The sequence below is a fragment of the Erythrolamprus reginae genome, chromosome 1 (genome assembly GCF_031021105.1).
Source record: "Erythrolamprus reginae isolate rEryReg1 chromosome 1, rEryReg1.hap1, whole genome shotgun sequence".
In the NCBI taxonomy this organism is placed as follows: domain Eukaryota; kingdom Metazoa; phylum Chordata; class Lepidosauria; order Squamata; family Dipsadidae; genus Erythrolamprus; species Erythrolamprus reginae.
In genome coordinates this window covers 268751171-268771900 of record NC_091950.1, presented here as the reverse complement: position 1 = coordinate 268771900, position 20730 = coordinate 268751171, and the positions used below count along the sequence as shown (strand labels likewise).

Genomic DNA, 20730 nt, shown 5'->3' with positions numbered 1-20730 from the left:
GTGATTTGCCAGGCAGTCTTTATACTCTATATGTACCACTTGTGGCATGCATGCCATAGGTTTGCCAGTCTTTATACGCACATGTAAAATAGGACCGAAATGCATATCCAGAAGATGTACTGATGAAAGGGAAATCATAAATATAATGTGAATGTTGAAAAATTAGGCGACTCTGTGTGTGTGTGTGTGTGTGTTTGTGAAGTGGCTGGTTGACATGTGAGTATAAAGACTGCCTGAAAATTAAAATATAACACCAACAATAACTGATAGGGAACTAAAATTTAGAGAGCAGCAGCAGTAATGGCAAAATTAATAGCATTTATCCACAACAGACGTTCCACATAAATCCATATACAGTGGTACCTCTACTTAAGAACTTAATTCGTTCTATGACCAGGTTCTTAAGTAGAAACGTTCTTAAGTAGAAGCAATTTTCCCCATAGGAATCAATGTAAAAGCAAATAATGCATGCAAACCCATTAGGAAAGAAATAAAAGCTCAGAATTTGGGTGGGAGGAGGAGATGGAGGAAGAAGAGGAGGAGGAGGAGAGTCGCTGCCGAAGGGAGAAGGTGAGGTGAGGGGAATAAAAAAAAATCCAAAACTTTAAAGCTTAAAAAAAAAAGAGGGACTCTGAGGCGGCGAGGAGGAACACACGCCTCCAATACACCTGGCGGGAGGCTGCCTCCCATATACTGGCTGCTGCTGCTGCTACCTGCTGCCTCTTCCTTCCCATGCTGAAGGGCTCCCCTCTCCTCTTGCTTGCTCGCTTTATAGCTGGTGCCTTTCCTTCACTGTGGTGATTCCTCAGCTGCCCAGAGCGAAGGGAGTGGGAGCGTTTCTTTTCTCTGGGCGCTGGCAGAGCGTCATTCCCTGCCAAGCGCCCAGAGAATGGAAAATGTTTTGTTCGCTCTGGCTGCCAAAGCCTCCTTAAGCGCCACCAAAAGGCTCCTCTGGCAGCCCAGGAAAGCCCGAGATGGCCGGGATTCAAGGGGGAATGGCAGGAAACTGGCTGGGCCTTCATGCCGCTCTCAAATTTCCTGGGAAATTTTTCCGGGCTCGGGTTCTTAAGTAGAAAATGGTTCTTAAGTAGAGGCAAAAAAATCCTGAACACCCGGTTCTTATCTAGAAAAGTTCTTAAGTAGAGGCGTTCTTAAGTAGATGTACCACTGTATACAATTTACCATGCAGCAAGGCAAATATAACCAGGCACAGTATGGTTTCTAAGGGCCTCTAAATGTTTACATTCATTGCAAATTGGTTTGAGTAAAAAGAAAGGGAAAGTTAGAGGGAGGGGGTGAAATCAGAGCAAACAGATTAATGTAGCAGTAGTACAGCTTGGAGTTATGTTTTAGAATGTGTATTAAAGATAGAATTGAAGACATTTTAAAATGAGCCAGTGATATTATGTGGTCTGTTGCAAAGAATAAACGTTTGCTTAAAAAGTTAAATATTTAAGACAGAGGTCCCCAAACTTGGCAACTTTAAGACTTGTGGACTTCAACTCCCAGAATTTCTCAGCCAGTTCACAAGTCTTAAAGTTGCTAAGTTTGAAGATCTCTGATTTAGGAAAAAGCTTCTGTTCACTTTGTTACCAGGAAGTGAGAGTTGGGTGTGTCAAGAAAACAAGTGGAAAGTCATGGAAAGGGGGTATCGATTCCCAGCGACTAGTTAGGTCCCACAGAGTGGGTCTTCTCCAGGTCCCGTCAACTAAACAATGCCGCTTGGCGGGACCCAGGGGAAGAGCCTTCTCTGTGGTGGCCCCGGCCCTCTGGAACCAACTCCCCCCAGAGATTAGAATTGTCCCCACCCTCCTTGCCTTTCGTAAGCTACTTAAAACCCACCTCTGCCGCCAGGCATGGGGGAATTGAGATACTTTTCCCCCTAGGCCTTTACAATTTTATGCATGGTATGTCTGTATGTATGTTTGGTTTTTATTATAATGGGTTTTTAATTGTTTTTAGTATTGGATTATTGTTATATGCTGTCTTATTATTGCTGTTAGCCGCCCCGAGTCTCCAGAGAGGGGCGGCGTACAAATTCAATAAATAAATAAATGAATGAATGAATGAATGAATAAATAAATAAATAAATAAATTTTAAAAGTCTGACATGAAAAATAAGGAGAGATAAAAGCAATCAGTGAAGAAGGAAGACCAAATATTGAATGATGCATAAGTTGGTTAGGTCATACAAACAGAATGAATGAGGATTGAGTTTCAAAAGAAATATGTGATGGATGAATAGGTTGAGAGGAACTGGAAAACCGATAAAACCAATACAGTGATCCCCCGCTCGTTGCGAGGGTTCCGTTCCAGGACCCCCCGCAACGAGCGGGTTTTCGCGAAGTAGCGCTGCGGAAGTAAAAACACCATCTGCGCATGCACAGATGGTGTTTTTACTCCCGCAGCGCTAGCGAGGAGCCGAAGATTGGGGGCGGCGCGGCTGTTTTAAAACGTCGCTGCCGGCATGGGGGGCTTCCTAGCAGCCCCCCAAACCCGGGTTGGGGGTCCGGGGGGTGCTGGCAAGCCCCCCATGCCGGCGGCGACGTTTTAAAACAGCCGCGCCGCTTTCCAATGAGTCCCGAAGACAAACGTCAAACTTCCGCGTTTGTCTTCGGGACTCATTGGAAAGCCGCGCCGCTGTTTTAAAACGTTGCCGCCGGCATGGGCGGCTTGCCAACACCCCCCCGAACCCGGGTGAGCAGCGAGCGAACGGCGGGTGGCCGGGCAAAGGGCGGGCAAGCGGCGAAGGGCGGGCGAGCGGGTGCTGGGGAGGGCTTCTCGCTCTCCCGCCAGCAAGAGGGGGAGCGAACGGCGTGGGCAGGCTGCGGACAAGCCGTTCGCTCGGGCCGCTTCCCAGCTGAGTACTCAGCTGGGAAGCGGCCCAAGCGAACGGCGTGGGCGGGAGAAGGGCGCGCGAGCCGCGGGTGCGCGGGCAGGCAGGCTGCGGACAAGCCGTTCGCTCGGGCCGCTTCCCAGCTGAGTACTCAGCTGGGAAGCGGCCCGAGCGAACGGCGTGGGCGGGAGAAGGGCGCGCGAGCCGCAGGCGCGCGGGCAGGCAGGCTGCGGACAAGCCGTTCGCTCGGGCCGCTTCCCAGCTGAGTACTCAGCTGGGAAGCGGCCCGAGCGAAGCGGCAGCAGCGAGGAGTTTGCGTGGGCGGTGGGGAAACTCCTCGCTGATGCCCGCCAACAGGGGGAAGACCTAGGGAAGCCGCCCAGCAGCTGATCTGCCCGGCGCCATCTACGCATGCGTGCCCATAGAAAAAAAGGGCACGCATGCGCAGATGGTGTTCTGACTTCCGGGTTCAAAAATCGCAAATTAGCCTGTTCGCAATGGTCGGGGACGCAATAACCGGAGGATCACTGTATTGATGGAAATTGATGAGAAACTGAAAAGAGGGAAGATAAAAGGACAAAAAGAATGGATGAAGCAGTATATACATGTGAGGGAAGCGAGACTGGTTCATATGGATATAAAGATAATGGGGAGATGCAATGAATTGTACTGGTGCAAACTATAGCTGTATTTTCTTTTCTTATTATGCCCTGTTTTCTTTAGCTCACTATTTCTTACGTCTTTGTTTTGCATAACCTAAAAGGGAACATCGCAATAAATAAGAGTATGTGTTTAAGAAATGTACCTGATTCTTTCTTCGTTGTATTTCTTCTGCTCTACATCCAGAATATTCTTTACAACCATGTACCATTTTCTAAGATCAAAAATTGGACAACCTGTAGGACAAAACAACTTGTAACTCTTCTCAGAAATAGAGACAAGCCTTATTACACAAACAAACCAGGCTAACTCTCTCCACTTTTTAATTAAAAGTGCTACACTGATTTTCTGATATCCTAAGATCAAGGGCATATATTAGTTAATATAAACAAGTCTACTTCCTAATGCAGATTTTTTAAGATAATGATTTAATCCCAAACAACCTACACCAAAGCCTATAAAAAGATTTCACCAGCTTTGTCACCCTGTAACAAAACAATCTTCACTAAACCATAATAGCTCTGGGACACACAGCGCTCTACTGACCAAAACATGTAGGTCATCAAAACAGTTTAATACTAATCACAGCTCTGGACAGCAGGAACATTTGAGGGAAACTGCACCAGAGTGAGAGATTGTGAGAAAGAAAAGTATAAACTTGCAGCCAATCTGTGAATGCCTTTGACTAAAGAACTGGTTGATTCACATGATCTCTGAACTCACCGACTCAAAACTTATATCCAAAAATAGCATAGATATACAACTCTAAAATCCAGGCAACTCCTTAAAGTCACTTGCCAACATATTTCAAACTATGCAGAGGTTTTTGTTATTTTCTCTTTCCTAATTTAAAATATTTTTCAGAGGAACCTTTACAATTAAGGCACGGATACTTTAAGAGGAATGGTTGAAATTACAAAACTTAATCTATATTGTTATTTTTTAAAAGCTTGGTTACCTTCTTCATTTTTTTTGTTTCTTTCCTCCACATAGTCTGCTAGCAGCCTGAAAGTACAAAATACGAATCCGATCATCTTATTTATTGAAATCGTGATCCTGTGTTTAAACTTATTGAATATATTTAATATTTGAATTACTACGACTGGGCCGTTTGAAATTTTAACAGTCCAAAAATCTACTGTAGTCTCTCAGCCTTGTATTTACACTATGTACAAATTAGCACCTGCTGCCAACAAAAGGGAAGCATCGCTAAATATTCACATGTCGAAATTCAGCTTGGCAGCGCAGCCCAAATACATTACTCTTCACTGCATCAAAACAATTTTTTATCTGCCTGCACATAAGATAAATAATACTTTGATTAATATTCGGTTCAAGGAAAATAGCAAAAGGAAATGCAAGTTGCAATTTATTTTTTATTTATTAGGTTTACGTATTGTTTCTTGTACAGGAGCTCACAACTGACTCCTTTTTTCTCTACAACAATCTGGGGAAGTAGGCTGGACTGAAACTGACTCACCCAAAGGTATTCAGCGAGAGTCATGGTTGAAAATTAATATTAACCATGCAAGAAGCTATCTTCTCTCTAAACCAATTTCAATTTCTTTTATATTTTTATAATTAAGAACACTTGTCTACTAATTTTGCAATTCAGAGCTGCAAAGTTAAATATTTTTTTTTTAATAAAGCAAAGGACACTTACCATTCATATTTATCATCCAACAAGAATAGAATTTTCAGCACTACTATAATAATAGCCACGGCAAGTATATCATATTTCACTTTCCAAGTGGATTTATTGCCAGGATGAAGCGTCAAAAAGTCTGTTTCATCGACACCAATCTTTTTTATCACTCTACAAGTCCATTTATTCATATCATCTGGATGGGAAAAAATTTTTTTTTTTGAGAGCAGCCTCAAATGTTACCGAATGCAACATTCTGAAATAGTCACACCAACCTATGAGTTACATACTGTCTCTCTGAAATAGTTCCATAGTTGAAAGTAAACATGTTTAGCCTTTAGGAATTATCGTAGTACAGTAATACCTCGTCTTATGAATTTAATTGGTTCTGGAAGTAGGTTCGTAAGGCGAAAAGTTTGTAAGATGAAACATTGTTTCCCATAGGAAACAATGTAAAAGCGATTAATGCGTGCAAAAAGAAAAAAATTGCAAAATGGCGCTCCGCTGGGCGCTGCTGCCCAGTTGTCACCTTTTAAAACAGCCGGGGGGCTTCTTAGCATTCTTGAACCCGAACTGGTCGGACGTCTTCGTGACGTCAAAGCTCCGCCCATGGAATTCCCTATTGCGATTCCCCACCTCCTTTCCAGCCTCCAGATCGGCCGAAAAAGCTGCCGCCGATCATAAAACGCTGCCGCCGATTGTAAAAACGGCGCTCCGCTGCCCGGCGCCGCCCAGCTGTAACCTTCTGAAATAGTCGGGCGCTTCTCGGCGGCCTCCGGAACCGGAATCCGAACTTCCGGGTTCGGCATTCGGGAGAACGCCGAGAAGCCCCCCCGGCTGTTTCAGAAGGTGACAGCCAGGTGGCAGCGCTTCTTGGCCACCTCCCGAACCCGAAAAGTTCAGATTCGGGTTCGGGAGAACCCCGAGAAGCCCCCCGGCTGTTTTAAAAGGTGACAGCCTTGCAGCGCCGCCCAGCGGAGCGCCATTTTGCAATCTGCAGTGGGTTCGTAAGCCGAAAAAAGTTTGTAAGAAGAGGCAAAAAATTTCCGAACCCCGGGTTCGTATCACGAGGGGTTCGTATCACGAGGTACCACTGTATTTCAAATAAAATGGAAAATCATATTAGAATATCTCCCAGCACAAAGTAGCCCAGGTCAGTAAAAATAAAACTCTAACTTGTTATTTTGGCATTACATAACCAAAGTAAAACTTCATAATCTTCCATCAATTTTGTTATAAAGTATAAGTAATCAGAAACTTAATACACTAAGTAAAATTAAGCTATAGTTCATGGTCTTGTCCATATACTAAGTTTTTAAAAGTACGTGTTGAGGTTTCATAGGTTGATAGTATGATAGTATTAATTGTTCTTGTTGTTTTTAAATTATTATATTAAATTCAGAGCATAATGTAAGAATATTCCCGACTTTTCAAGTTAGCAAGCATGTCACAAACCTTCACTGGATCCTTCAGGGAAGCCTTGCAGGCTGCAGAAGAAATGGGCCGAGGTGTGGGAGGCCTGAATGCAACTATCTGAAAGTAAGTAGTAGGGCAGCTCCACTGAGGGTACGTAGTAGGGCACAGCTTCACAGCTTCAGTGAGGCCTGTGCGTATGCGTGGGGGGCAGCATGGGTTTGTGCACATGCGCGAGGGGGGCATTGCATTAGGGGTGTGGGCACTCATGCATGCCCTATTGAATACACATGCACCCTTTTGGCACCCGAGCCAAAAATAGTTCACCATCACTATGATAGATGATAGATAGACAGACAGACATACCGTGTTTCCCCGATAGTAAGACCCCCCCGATTGTAAGACATATGGGGGGTTTCAGGGGGGTCGGCTTATATAAGCCATACCCTGATAGTAAGACATATGTCTTACTTTCGGGGAAACACGGTAGTATAAAAGGAATTAAAGGGGGAAAAAACTAGACAAATACTATTGCTGCGCCCTCCTTCACCAGCCTCCTTTCCGGCAGCTCCCTGCGCACCCCTTGCCTTCGCTCGCCGTGGCGCCACCGCCTCTTCCCCTGCCGAGGCTCAGCTGCAAGCGGCCAGCGAGGCCGATCGGCTCCGAGGCGAGCGGCTGGAGCTGCGCCCTCCTTCGCCCACCTCCTTTCCGCTCGCCTCAGAGCCGATCGGCCTCGCTGGCCGCTTGCAGCTGAGCCTCGGCAGGGGAAGAGGCGGTGGCGCCGCGGCGAGCGAAGGCGAGGGGCGCGCAGGGAGCTGCCGGAAAGGAGGCTGGTGAAGGAGGGCGCAGCTCCAGCCGCTCGCCTCGGAGCCGATCGGCCTCGCTGGCCGCTTCCCCTGCCGAGGCTCAGCTGCAAGCGGCCAGCGAGGCCGATCGGCTCCGAGGCGAGCGGCCGGAGCTGCGCCCTCCTTCGCCCGCCTCCTTTCCGCTCGGCCTCGCTGGCCGCTTGCAGCTGAGCCTCGGCAGGGGAACAGGCGGTGGCGCCGCGGCGAGCGAAGGCGAGGGGCGCGCAGGGAGCTGCCGGAAAGGAGGCTGGTGAAGGAGGGTGCAGCTCCGGCCGCTCGCCTCGGAGCCGATCGGCCTCGCTGGCCGCTTCCCCTGCCGAGGCTCAGCTGCAAGCGGCCAGCGAGGCCGATCGGCTCCGAGGCGAGCGGCCGGAGCTGCGCCCTCCTTCACCAGCCTCCTTTCCGGCAGCTCCCTGCGCGCCCCTCGCCTTCGCTCGCCGCGGCGCCACCGCCTCTTTCCCTGCCGAGGCTCAGCTGCAAGCGGCCAGCGAGGCCGATCGGCTCCGAGGCGAGCGGAAAGGTGAGTGGCGCGGTCAGGCGCCCTCCTTCGCCCGCCTCCTTTCCGGCAGCTCCCCGCGCCCGAAGACGAGCCGGCCCCGGTGCCCGGGACAATGTAAGACATACCCCCAAAGTAAGACACAGTGGGGCTTTTGGGGGTAAAAAGATAGTAAGACACTGCCTTACTATCGGGGAAACACGGTAGATCTTTCTTTTTGTTTGTTTAAAGGTCCAATTACTTGTTCAGTGCACCCATTCCTTTGTTTTACTATAGGATCCACTGTTTCAAAAAATAAGGTTTTGTCCAAGAACTTATAAACAACTGGAAGATACTAAAGTAGACTACTAAATATTTCCTTACCAGGCAAGTTGATTTCCATCATGTATTTCATGCAAAGAATATTTGGATGAAGGAAGCTGTCCCCTGTTATATCTGGAAAACAAGGCAGGTCCATGAATCCTGCAAGGGCATGCATTTTTTTATAAACATCATCATACTTAGGCCAAGACTGAAAAACAAAATATGTAAATACATATTAGAAAATGTTTTGGGTTATGAAGGTGTGTGAATGAACAAATTCATTTTCTACAGGATCATTATCCTGATCTTGCTGAAAACATACGCCTATGTTTTTTTAGTACCCTAAAGATCCTCAAGTATTATCCAGAATTAACTTTAATCAGTTATTCTCTTTTGAAAAATACATAGCCAAAACATAAATATCACAAGAACAAATTAAATAATTTTAATTTTAAATTATTTGTTCACAATAGCCTCTTCATTATTATCATGCACTTACTAATATATACTGGAGAAACATACATACATACATTTACACACACACACACACTATAAATAATTTTATATATACCAAGATTAGATAGATAGATAGGTAGGTAGGTAGGTAGGTAGGTAGGTAGGTAGATAGATAGATAGATAGATAGATAGATAGATAGATAGATAGAGATATATAGGTGTGTGTGTGTGTGTGTGTGTGTGTGTGCAGGATAAATATAATATTATTGTTCACCACACAGCTGTTTAAACTGGATTTCTCATTTTTGTCTACCTGTCCAGAGAATGGCAACTCTATGGGATAGATCCAAATTATCTTAATTTCACAAAGGTAAAACAGTGAAACTAGAATAGGAAAAATATGCCATGGATATTCACAAATGTTGCCTTTGTTTTTTAGACAGTTACTTTTTCTGGTGTCACACTATTTCTCCTTTTTTCTCTAACATATCTAGAGTGCTTAGAACACACTTCGACCTGTTATTATAGTTCTGTTGGTCAGAAGACATGATGAAAACTCCTTAATGTCACAACACATGGACAGACTTAACATACTTGCCAAGTTTCAAGATACTAGAGAATTTCTGGAAACCTGTTACTCAGACAAATTGGCCATCAACAGGCACATAGAGATAAATAACATCAACATACCACTCAAAAGAAGCAACCAAAAAGTCAAAAAGGAAACAAAGACCAAAACTCTTCCTCACTACCAATCAATATCTAGACTAACAGATATTAACACCGAGATTAGCCCTAGACAACAATCAAGAAGTAATACCCCAATTAAGGAAGCACAAAGTAGAAAACAACTTTCCCACCAACCCTGACTGTCAACCACTAGTGCATAAAGTTAGAGCAAACCCCATTCCCTTCAAGTACCGATGATGTTATCCAGCATGATCATGAAATATCTACAGTATAAGCAAAAAACCAAGCTCAGAGAGCACCAAGGACCGTATAAGAGCCAGCTTCGCCTGGCCTTTTCCTGCTCAAGAGGAAGTTATAACACACTTTTGTGTAGGATAAGCAGCAGCGGAAGAAAAGACATCCATGTACGGAAGATTCCCCATTCATATTTTACAAACTAGGGGACTGAACAAAATACTTATATTATTAAATTTGCCAAAAAAGGGGAAACAATGCACAAAGGGTGGGGAAACATTGTTATCTATGGCATAACCAGTCCCCCCCCCCTTGTTTTTGTTTATTTAAAAGGCTGGTGATACAACATTCATTCAAAACATTTCAAGCTTTACCGCTCATTAAATATGGTCAAGATTTCAGAGATCAGAAACACACAATGTCTACAATTTTAAAAAAGGGTTTTATACCTGAACATAAACAGAAGCTGCATTACTATAGTCACAAATATTCAGATCAGCTATTTTTTTTACCCAAAGTATCTTTCCTACCTGGAGGTTTTTCTTGAAAAACCAGAAATATTTGTATTACCAGACTTTTGTGCATTGGGCTTATGCTGGCCTTCAGACACTTCAGGATATTAGTCTAAAAGCAGGATTTAACCATGGGAGTTACAAGATGGAAGCAACATCTATGACATCACTATGCATAATCCCTCCAAAATTTTAAAAATTATACAATAAGATTTTAATTCACAATACCCTAACTCAGCTCCAACATGCATCTGTGTGCCAGCAGCTGATTTTTGGCTTGCATAGAGACTCTGAGAGGGCATTTTTGGCTTCCAGAGAGCCTCGGGGGGTGGGGGGGCACTTTTACCCTCCCCCAACTCAGGGAAGCTTTTGGATCCTGAGGAGGGTGAAACACAAGCCTATTGGGCCCACCATAAGTTGGGAAACAGGCAGTTTCCGGCCTTCGGAGGGCCTCCAGGGGTCAGGGGAACCTGTTTTCGTCCTCTCAGGCATTGAATTATAGGTATGGGCACTTGCGCATGCGCGATAGCGTGCACAAGCTATGATGTGCATACGCTATCAAGGAGAAAATGTTTGCCATCACTGATCTAATGCTTTCTTGCCAGCTACAGTATATTGTCAGGAGTCCTTTCCAATGCCCAAGCGTAAAAGTGTCAATATTCTTCCTAATCTACATTTATAAAGTCTAACTTTCACTTCCAATAGAGTGTCACAGAGAAACCCATGGTTGCATGATTCTGATCTTTGTAGATATGGACACATCACAACACTTGAGTATTTTTTTTAAGACTTCAGGTTTGCTTTACTGGATGCTAATCTATCAGTATATGTCTTGACTCCTTCATCCTTTAATATTGATGATTGGCCCTAAAGGCCGAGAAACCTCTATATCTTTGTTGTGAAATCTAAGACTGGCTGTTCTATCTGCATTCATTGGTTTGGTCTTCTTTATGTTTTAGACCCTTTTTTCTGTATTATACATTTTGATTTTTAGTATTAGGGTTTTCAGAGCCCTTGTATTTTCAGCTATCAGTGCAGTGCAGCATAACACATGCTATTGAGGTTTCCTGTCCAGCCCTGAGCTGGTCTGCCGAAGGAATTCATAGACATAATAATTTTTAATTAAGTCCAGGTATGACTCTTGAAAACTGTATTTTTGTCGTGTTGCTCAGATAGTTCTGGTTAACTATCCAGTGCGAAGCCAGTCCAGAGACTGTTTCTCTTTTGTAAGAGTTAATACTTAAATACTGTACTATGAGATATGCAGCAATGTTACATTCTCTTAAGATCATCCCACATTGTCTTACTCAGTATTGATGTTTTCACCTAAGAGGACTTGAGCATTTATAGCTCTACAAATGTCTTCCACTTACAACAGTTTGGTGACCGTTCGAAGTTACAACGGCACTGAAAATAGTGACTTATGAGCATTTTTTCCACATTGATAACCACTGCAACATTGTCATGGTTGCATGATTTACATTTGGATACTTCACAATTCATTCATATTTACTGCAGTGTCCTGGAGTCATGTGATCCTGTTTTGTGACCTTCTGACAAGCAGTCAATGGGAAAACAGATTCACTTAACAACCACGTTAGTAACTTAACAATTGCAATGATTCCCTTAACAAATGTGGTTAAAAAAAATTGGAAAATAGGGCAAATTCCAACATAAATTTTGGTCATAGGTTGAGGACTACCTATACAGTGGTACTTCTACTTAAGAACTTAATTCAGTCCATAACCAGAACTTTAAGAAAAGTTCTTAAGTAGAAGCAATTTTTTTCATAGGAATCAATATAAAAGCAAATAAAGCATGCAAACCCATTAGGAAAGAAATAAAATCTTGGAATTTGGGTGGGAGGAGGAGGAGGAAGAAGAGGACAGTTGCTGCCGAAGGAAGAAGGTGAGGTGAAGGGAATAAAATAAATCCAAAACTTTAAGGCTTAAAAAAAAAAAGAGGGACTCTGAGTCAGCGCCCAGAGAAAGGAAAACACTCCGTTTGCTCTGGGCTGCCAAAGCCTCCTTAAGCACCGCTGAAAGGCTCCTCTGGCAGCCCAGAAAAGCCCGAGATGGCCGGGATTAAAGGGGGAATGGCAGGAAACTGGTCGGGCCTTCGTGCCGCTCTCAAATTTCCTGAGAAATTTTTCCAGGCTCTGGTTCTTAAGTAGAGGCAAAAAAAATTTGAACACCCGGTTCTTATCTAGAAAAGTTCTTAAGTAGAGGCATTCTTAAGTAGAGGTACCACTGTATATGAAGAAGCAACATTTCCAGGCTTCTCTTCAAAAGTAAATCAACCTTCATTGCTAGCAGTAAAAAAATTCTAATTTTCATACTTTTCAAGTAACCCTTGGCTATGTGTATCAACGTTATGGAAATAAGTGATAATATGGGTAGGGATTTCTACAGGTCTGCATTGTCTCCGTTTCCAGCTTCTCTAATGAGCAAAATACTGAAGCTTGTGTGTTTTTGCTTACATGGGTATAACTTCTCCTTTTAGACCTACTATAGTACTATGGGAAAATGCCAGGGTCTTGGCTCAAAGGAAAGTATTCTATTTCCTTGTGCCTTGAACCAATGTTTATTTTTTCTTGCAGAAACACCACTTTAGAAACGTTATTTGTCCCCTATGAATGTTTCTTTGTTTTTATTCTTTTGTGCCTTTGAATCAGTGTTGACTTGTGGCAACTGCCTGCACTAATCCTTATAGTTCCCTTGGCAAGATTTTAGGAGTAGATTACTATTGTCACCTTCCTAGGACTGAGAGAAAGTGACTGCCCAATATCACCCAGCTGACTGTGCCCCAGGCAGGACCAGAACACCCAGTTTCTAGTGTGGTACCTTAATCACTACACCAAACTGGCCCTTGGATATTATTATTGTAGTACTTGAAAACTCCATATACAGAAAGCTGTGGTGCAATGGCTTCTAATGCAGTCAGCTGACAATTATGCAAAAGTGTATTGATAGAAACATAGAAACATAGAAGACTGACGGCAGAAAAAGACCCCATGGTCCATCTAGTCTGCCCTTTTACTATTTCCTGTATTTTATCTTACAATGGATATATGTTTATCCCAGGCATGTTTAAATTCAGTTACTGTGGATTTACCAACCACGTCTGCTGGAAGTTTGTTCCAAGGATCTACTACTCTTTCAGTAAAATAATACTTTCTCATGTTGCCTTTGATCTTTCCCCCAACTAACTTCAGATTCTGTCCCCTTGTTCTTGTGTTCACTTTCCTGTTAAAAACACTTCCCTCCTGAACCCTATTTAACCCTTTAACATATTTAAATTGATAATATTGATAATATCATAATTGATTTCACGAGATTTAAAACTTACACCAAAAACAATGAATGGCTTTGTGACTTAACACTTTGCAAGCTCACGCTGTAAAATATAGATCAGATTAAAATTCCCTTCCTGATTTTTCTTTTTGTTATATGTTTCATTTTAGTCTTCTTTTTCTGTAGCTCATGAACCTGGTGAAACAGAATGCAGCTTGTACTGCAAGAACTATGTAACATCAAAAGTCAGGAGTGCTATAATAACAACAACAACAACAACAATAATAATAAAAATAATAATAATAATAATAATAATTCTGCCGCACGAATCCCACCAACCGGTTAGGTCCCACAGAGTTGGCCTTCTCTGGGTCCCGTCGACTAAACAATGCCATTTGGCAGGACCCAGGGGAAGAGCCTTCTCTGTGGCGGCCCCGACCCTCTGGAACCAGCTCCCCCCGTAGATTAGAACTGCCCCCACCCTCCTTGCCTTTCGTAAAGTTCTTAAGACCCATCTCTGCCGTCAGGCATGGGGGAACTGAGACATCCCCCCCGGGCCTATACAGTTTATACATGGTATGTTTGTGTGTATGTTTGCTTTTAACAATGGGGTTTTTAGTGTTTTTTAAATTATTAGATTTGTTCTTACATCGTCTTTGTTATTGTTGTGAGCCGTCCCGAGTCTACGGAGAGGGGCGGCATACAAATCTAATAAATAATAATAATAATAATAGTAATAATAATAATAATAATAATTATTATTATTATTATTATTATTAGATTTGTATGCCGCCCCTTTCCGAGGACTCAAATGATACACTGCTGCTTTGAAATTAGGTATATTGATCCTTTTAAGAAGCATCTTTTCTTTACAGTTAACTCTTCATTTACTTTCAATGGTGGCAATTTTATTTGTTCCATTAGCAGTAAAACTTATTAATATTCCTATAGTTTATATGGCAATATGCCACTTTTCCTCATTACATTCAATCCCAGAATGGTTAACCAAGTAATATTTTTACTTCTGTCTAATATGGATGTTTCTGGAGGTTTTGTTTCAACTGATATAATGATGAAGAGTTTTTAGTCATTTATCCTTGGCCAAGACAACAGAGTGCTTCAGGAGGCCATCCAGGTTTAGCCAGCAGGGTGCTGCAGGAGGCATCCATCCCGTCTTCCCCCAGCCCCCACAAGCCAGCCCACGGAGAACAATAATGCTGATCTGGCCATCAAAAAAATCCAGTTTGACAACCATGTTCTAGGATGTTCTGAAGTTGCATCTCCACTACAATTCTGACAATCTTGCCTAAAACACCATCATGTTTGGTCCCTTGTCTTGTTGTGTGGAAAAAAAAAAAGGAAACGAATTATTACTATTACTATTATTGTTGTTATTATTATTATTTTTCTTGGAGATGCCTTGGGATTCCTGTATATCTGTCATTCAGTGGGGGAAGTCTAAGGGGGAGAAAAAGGTGGTTTAAGAATTTAAAATTAAAGAAGGAATTATTTAAAGGAGAAAGGAGGGGGGGAGAAATTTTCTCTTTAATAAAATTAAAAAGGGTTGAAAGAGGAGCTAGTTGAGTGGGAACGCAATCCAGATAATGTGCCTCATGTATGGGCAAGGTTTTTTCTTGTCTTCTCCCCTCTCAGTGGGGGGAGCACAGGGGGAGGCACGTTGGGGGGGGGTAATAGGGGTAAAGAAAGGGGGGGGGAAATAAACCAAGGGCAAAACAAGAGGGGAAAAGGGTGATTTTGGTATATTATGACGGAGTGTAAGATAATGGTTTTAAATGTGAATGGTTTGGGATCGGATTTGAAACGTTTTAGGATATTAAGGATGGCTAAGCAATACAAGGTGGATATTATGATTTTGACAGAAACACATAAAAGAAGGGGAGGAAGGGATAACTTGATTAATGATAGAAATTGGAAATGGGTGTTTGAGTCGAGAGGAACACAAAAAAGTCGAGGCACAGCGATTCTGATTCATCAGAGGGTTAATTTTGAAGAGGTGGGAATTCAGAAAGACAGAGAAGGAAGGTGGATATTTGTTAAAGGGAAAATAAATCAAAAGAAGCTGACATTAGCAGCAATTTATGCCCCAAATGTGAAAACAAAACAATTTATAATAAATACTAAGAAGAAGTTAGACAACTTTAAGGAGGGCTCAACTTTTTTGGCAGGAGATTTTAATATGCAATTAACAAATGGGAGATATAATGCAGTTGTAACTGCTAGGGAACAAGATAAAGAGAAATTGCAAACAGAGTTATCAGAATATTTTAGAATTAATGATGTGGGTGGTATTAAACAATCAATTGTATGGGATGCATGTAAGGCCTTCATGAGGGGACAATGTATATGTATGGAAGCAGATATTAGGAACAGGTGGGGTAGAGAGAGGGAAAGGAAGATAAGGGAAATAGATTTGATACAAGAGCAGTTAAGATTAACGAAAAGTAGAGATTGGAATAGTTTATTGAAATTGAAAAAGAAACAGTTGATGGTGTATGATGAGATTAAATGGAATAAGATGAGAATGGCGATGCGACAAAAAATACAGAGCTGGGGGACAAGATCAATGCAGCAAATGGCGAGATATCTGAAGAAGAGGAAAGAAAAATCATGTATTTTAGCATTGAGGGACACTAGTGGAGTGGTTAGATATGGTAATGACCAGTTAGAGGAGATAATGAGGAAATATTATGAAGATTTGTATAAAGAGGAGCAAGTGAAGATAGGAGTCCTCAAGGTTGGGAAAATAGTAAGTGAAGAAGATAAACAAATTTTGAATGCAGAAATTACACAAGATGAAATTGCTAGAGTAATTAAAGGGTTAAAACAAGCCAAAGCACCGGGACCAGATAGGTTTACAGGGGAATTCTATAAAACTTATGTGAATGTGTTGTTGCCGCATTTGGGGAAATTGTTTAATAATATATTGTTAAATCGTGATATCCCGCAGACATGGAAGCTTTCAGAAATTGTTACCATTCCGAAGATGGGTCGAGATTTAAGAGAGCCTGGGTCTTACCGTCCGATCAGTTTGGCAAATCAGGATTATAAAATATTTATGAAAATACTGGCAAATAGATTAGAAAATATTTTACCAAAAATAATTGAAGAGTATCAATATGGATTCGTGAAGGGAAGGAAAATAAGTGAACCAATTAGAAATGTAATGAATGTGATGCACCATGCTACTGCTACTAAAAGGAAATTGGGAATTTTGAAATTAGATGTTTATAAAGCGTTCGATAAAGTTAACCATAGTTATTTATATAAATTATGTAACGAATTAAATATGGGAGAAAATTTTGTGAAACTATAAAAGAGATTTATAAAGGAAATGAAGCATATATAAGAGTGAATGGACAAAGAACGCAGAGTATTAAAATATTAAACGGCACCAAGCAGGGATGCCCTTTGTCTCCAAAATTATTCGTAATAGCAATAGAGATCTTAGCTAATAAGATAAGACAAGATAACACTTGGGCAGGATATAGAATAGGGGAATTAGAAATGAAAATAAATTTATTTGCAGATGATGCAATTATATTGACCCAGACCCCGATGGAGATGATTAAAGGTATAATAAATATTTTACAAGAGTTTAAGCAGGAATCGGGACTGTCGGTTAATATGGAAAAATCAGAGATTATGTGTTTAAATATAGATCCGAGAGAACAGATAGAAATTAGGAAAGAATCAGGGTTGAAATTAGGACTTAAAAAAATAAAATATTTGGGAATTTGGTTATTGAAAAACCCAGTGAAAATTGAAGAGATTAATTATAGATTAATATGGAGGAAAATGTTGAAACAGATGAGGAGCTGGAAAGATAAAAAGCTAAGGAGACTCTCTAAAATAAGAGCTTTAAAAATGATGATAGCTCCCAAGATGATGTACCTATTTCAGGTGCTGTCGGGGGGGCTATCGGTATGTAAGGTTAAAGAGTGGGACAAAAAATTAAATTATTGGATTGAAGAAGACAAGAGACCAAGAATAAGAAAAAAGTGGTTAATTGCGAATGAAAAAGAGGGGGGATGGGGAGTTCCATGTTTGGAGCTGTATAGGGAAGCTTTTCAAATGGAAAGGTTAATGGAGTTGCAATTAGGTGAAAATAAATGGGCGAAATTGGAAAAAGAAAAACAACGGGATGAACAATAGAGAATTAATTTTTAGGAAGTGGAATAGGAGTGACTTAGGTAAATTAATAGGCCCAATGAAAGGGACTATGGAAATTTGGAAAAAATGGCAGGGGAAAATAGGATTATATAAATCTAAACTGTCATCGCTTTATGTAATAAATAGAGAAAACGAAATTAACTTAAATAGGGTTATAGGAGAGTTGAAGGGAAGAGGGATAACTAAGATAGAACAGTTATACGAGAAGGATGGCAGGCCAAGTAGAAATCGTATAGAATGGTGGTTAGGTAAGGGAAGGTGGCTACAAATAAATGCAATATGTAAATATCTAAATGAAAGGGAGAATAAAGAAGTATTATGGCGGGAGGAGACAGGGTTAGAGAAAATAATAAGAGAAAAAAGTGATGGGATAAAGGCGCAAGCAACTAATATATACAAACTGCTAGTGCAGTCAGATGGGGACACGATTGATGGATTGACTAAATGGTGGCAAAATGAGATATTAGTAGAGGTACAAGAAATGGAAAATATAGTAGAAGATATAAGGAAAATTAAAAATACAAGAATTAGGGAAATGAGAAGGAAAATATTACATAAGTGGTATTTCACTCCCGTTCAATTTGCACATTTTCAGCAGAATGTCAGGGGGAATTGTTGGCATGGTTGTCAAGATAAAGGAGTGTTTATGCATATGTTTTGGGAATGCCCGATAGTGCAGGAATTTTGGCAAAAAGTGAAAGAGGATATCAATAGAATGTTAAATATACAATGGACAATCACTAAGGAAATGGCAGTACTAGTAAAAAGTAATGCGATGGGAGAATTTAGAGAAATAAAAAAAGCAGCAATAGAAAGCGCTCAGGCAGTAATAGTTTTGGGTTGGAAGGATGCGACAAAACGGACAATGCAAAATTGGTATAGGTACATGGTGGACCATATTCAATTTGAAATTATGGAAAAAAGGATAAATTTGGATAATGAAACTGAGTTGGGACAGCTGATGGGACGGTGGGACAAGGTAAGACGATATATGACGAGCAGAATCCGAGACCAAGCTACAAGAAATAAACTGGAATCACTCTATAATATGTAAACAGATATATTGCTCTTGGGTTAAGTGGATTATACAAGAAATACCCCCAATTTGGTGGTGGGGAATGTGTGTATGTCGGGGTGGTGGGCACAATTCACAATTCACTACGCACTGTTTTATGTTGTGTGATTTTAAATTGTTAAAAATCAATTAAAAATATTAATAATTAAACAAAAAACAATCTTGCCTAAAAAAATAAGCGCTATCTAATACAGCTTAATAGAGCGAAGTCACTGTTGTAACACTGAATTATCATTAAATGAACTGTTGTAAGTCAAGGACTACCTCCTTGACATAAAAACACAATGCTATCAGGAAGGGATGTGTTGAACATAACGCATGAATGTAGGTTTCAAACAAATGAGTATACCTTCCCATTTTTATGTTGTAATCCCTCCACCCCAAAAACAAGCAAAAAAAAAGAGGGGGGAGAGATTGCCCAGAGACAAAAATGAGCTTTATGACACCACCTTCAGTACTTAGAAAATACTGTAACATAGCCAGTCAGAGCTACATTTGGTATGTATACATTTTTTCATGTCATACAATTTAATCAGGCCAAACAGGTTTGGCAGATATTTGTAAGGCTTCACAAATGTGGTTTGTTAGCAATGACAGTGGAAGAAGAGAAATGAGCAGATGTAATTATTGCAAAAATAGCCTATCATACCACCTGCAATGTACTTGAGAAAAAAAGTACCCAAAAGTGCTACAAAAGAGAGTTTAAGAATACCATAGTACAGTATTTCGTGATCTTGCGTTATATTAAAACTAGTTACATCTTTATTTTGATTTGATAAAAAGGCTGAACATAAAACATTAATATTGCCTTAGCCCGTTGATGTGATTGGTGATGCTTTCAAAATGCCTTACAATGAATATTGACAATCTTGAAATAATTTTGATTGACCTATTTTATTTATGATATGTCACGTCTCTGTAGTCCGCTTTTATTTCCCTCCTTCCTAAAATCCAATGCTGCTTTACGACAACTCCCAAAACAAACCACAATAATATGCTATGGCCATTGGCGCAGGAGTTAATTCCTCCCTTTGTGGGACTGTGAATATTTTTTAAAGAGATTGCTCTTCTTAAATGTTCCATCTATTGTGATTCATCTACTGGCAAAGCAAAACTCACTGGCAGAACAATTCTGCTTTCTTTCCCTATATAACCTAAACTCCAAAGAGGAATCCACCCACTTTTTTTATATATCTGCTGAATATATTATTATTATTATTATAATTATTATGTCAGTACAACACAGCAAACAAGATCACTATGCTGGATTTCGTATTTCATCATCCAGCATAGTAATCTGCTGAATATATTATTATTATTATTATTATTATTATTATTATTATTATTAATATTATTATCATTATTATTATTATTATTACCGTGTTTCCCCGATAGTAAGACCCCCCCGATTGTAAGACATATGGGGGGTTTCAGGGGGGTCGGCTTATATAAGCCATACCCCGAAAGTAAGACATATGTCCTACTTTCGGGGAAACACGGTACTAAAAGCGAGGGAGCAGTTCGCAGCGCCCTGGCGGCGGTTCCCTCCGCTTTGACGGCGCTGGTCCGCTCGCTCGTCCCCGCAACCGACCCGTTTCCCCGACACGCATCTGGAGGGGAGGAGCCGCTCTGCGCAGTTGGGCAGCCCCACCTGCCTGCCGGAAAGGAGGCGGGCGAAGGAGGGCGCAGCTCCGCCCGCCCGCTCGCTTCTACAACTTCGGACCAGCGCCGTCCTTCGCCTCGCATTTCCGGGTTGGCGAGCCTGGATTGTTTTTCCTGCGAGCGCTGGTCCCCGCTAAGCCTTCTGCGCCTGACTCTGCGAGGCGAGAGGGAAGAAGGAGAAGCGCTTCTCCTTCTTCCCTCTCGCCTCGCCGAGTGAGGCTTCGGACCAGCGCCGTCCTTCGCCTCGCATTTCCGGGTTGGCGAGCCTGGATTGTTTTTCCTGAGAGCGCTGGTCCCCGCTAAGCCTTCTGCGCCTGACTCTGCGAGGCGAGAGGGAAGAAGGAGAAGCGCTTCTCCTTCTTCCCTCTCGCCTCGCCGAGTGAGGCTTCGGACCAGCGCCGTCCTTCGCCTCGCATTTC

The 20730-nt window shown here is 41.7% G+C and overlaps 1 protein-coding gene across 3 annotated transcripts in view; it reads right to left on the bottom strand.

Annotated features, from left to right (window-relative positions):
* Window positions 1–20730, bottom strand: part of TAF1B (TATA-box binding protein associated factor, RNA polymerase I subunit B) — a 57633-nt gene that overhangs the window by 13718 nt on the left and 23185 nt on the right. For all 3 annotated transcript variants that reach the window (XM_070732968.1, XM_070732969.1, XM_070732970.1), the window contains exons 9-12: window positions 8259–8406; window positions 5160–5337; window positions 4455–4501; window positions 3642–3732 (exon numbers count right to left, since the gene is read on the bottom strand). In XM_070732968.1, the coding sequence (XP_070589069.1) occupies window positions 3642–3732; window positions 4455–4501; window positions 5160–5337; window positions 8259–8406 (464 nt within the window). The remainder of the gene's footprint in view (window positions 1–3641; window positions 3733–4454; window positions 4502–5159; window positions 5338–8258; window positions 8407–20730) is intronic.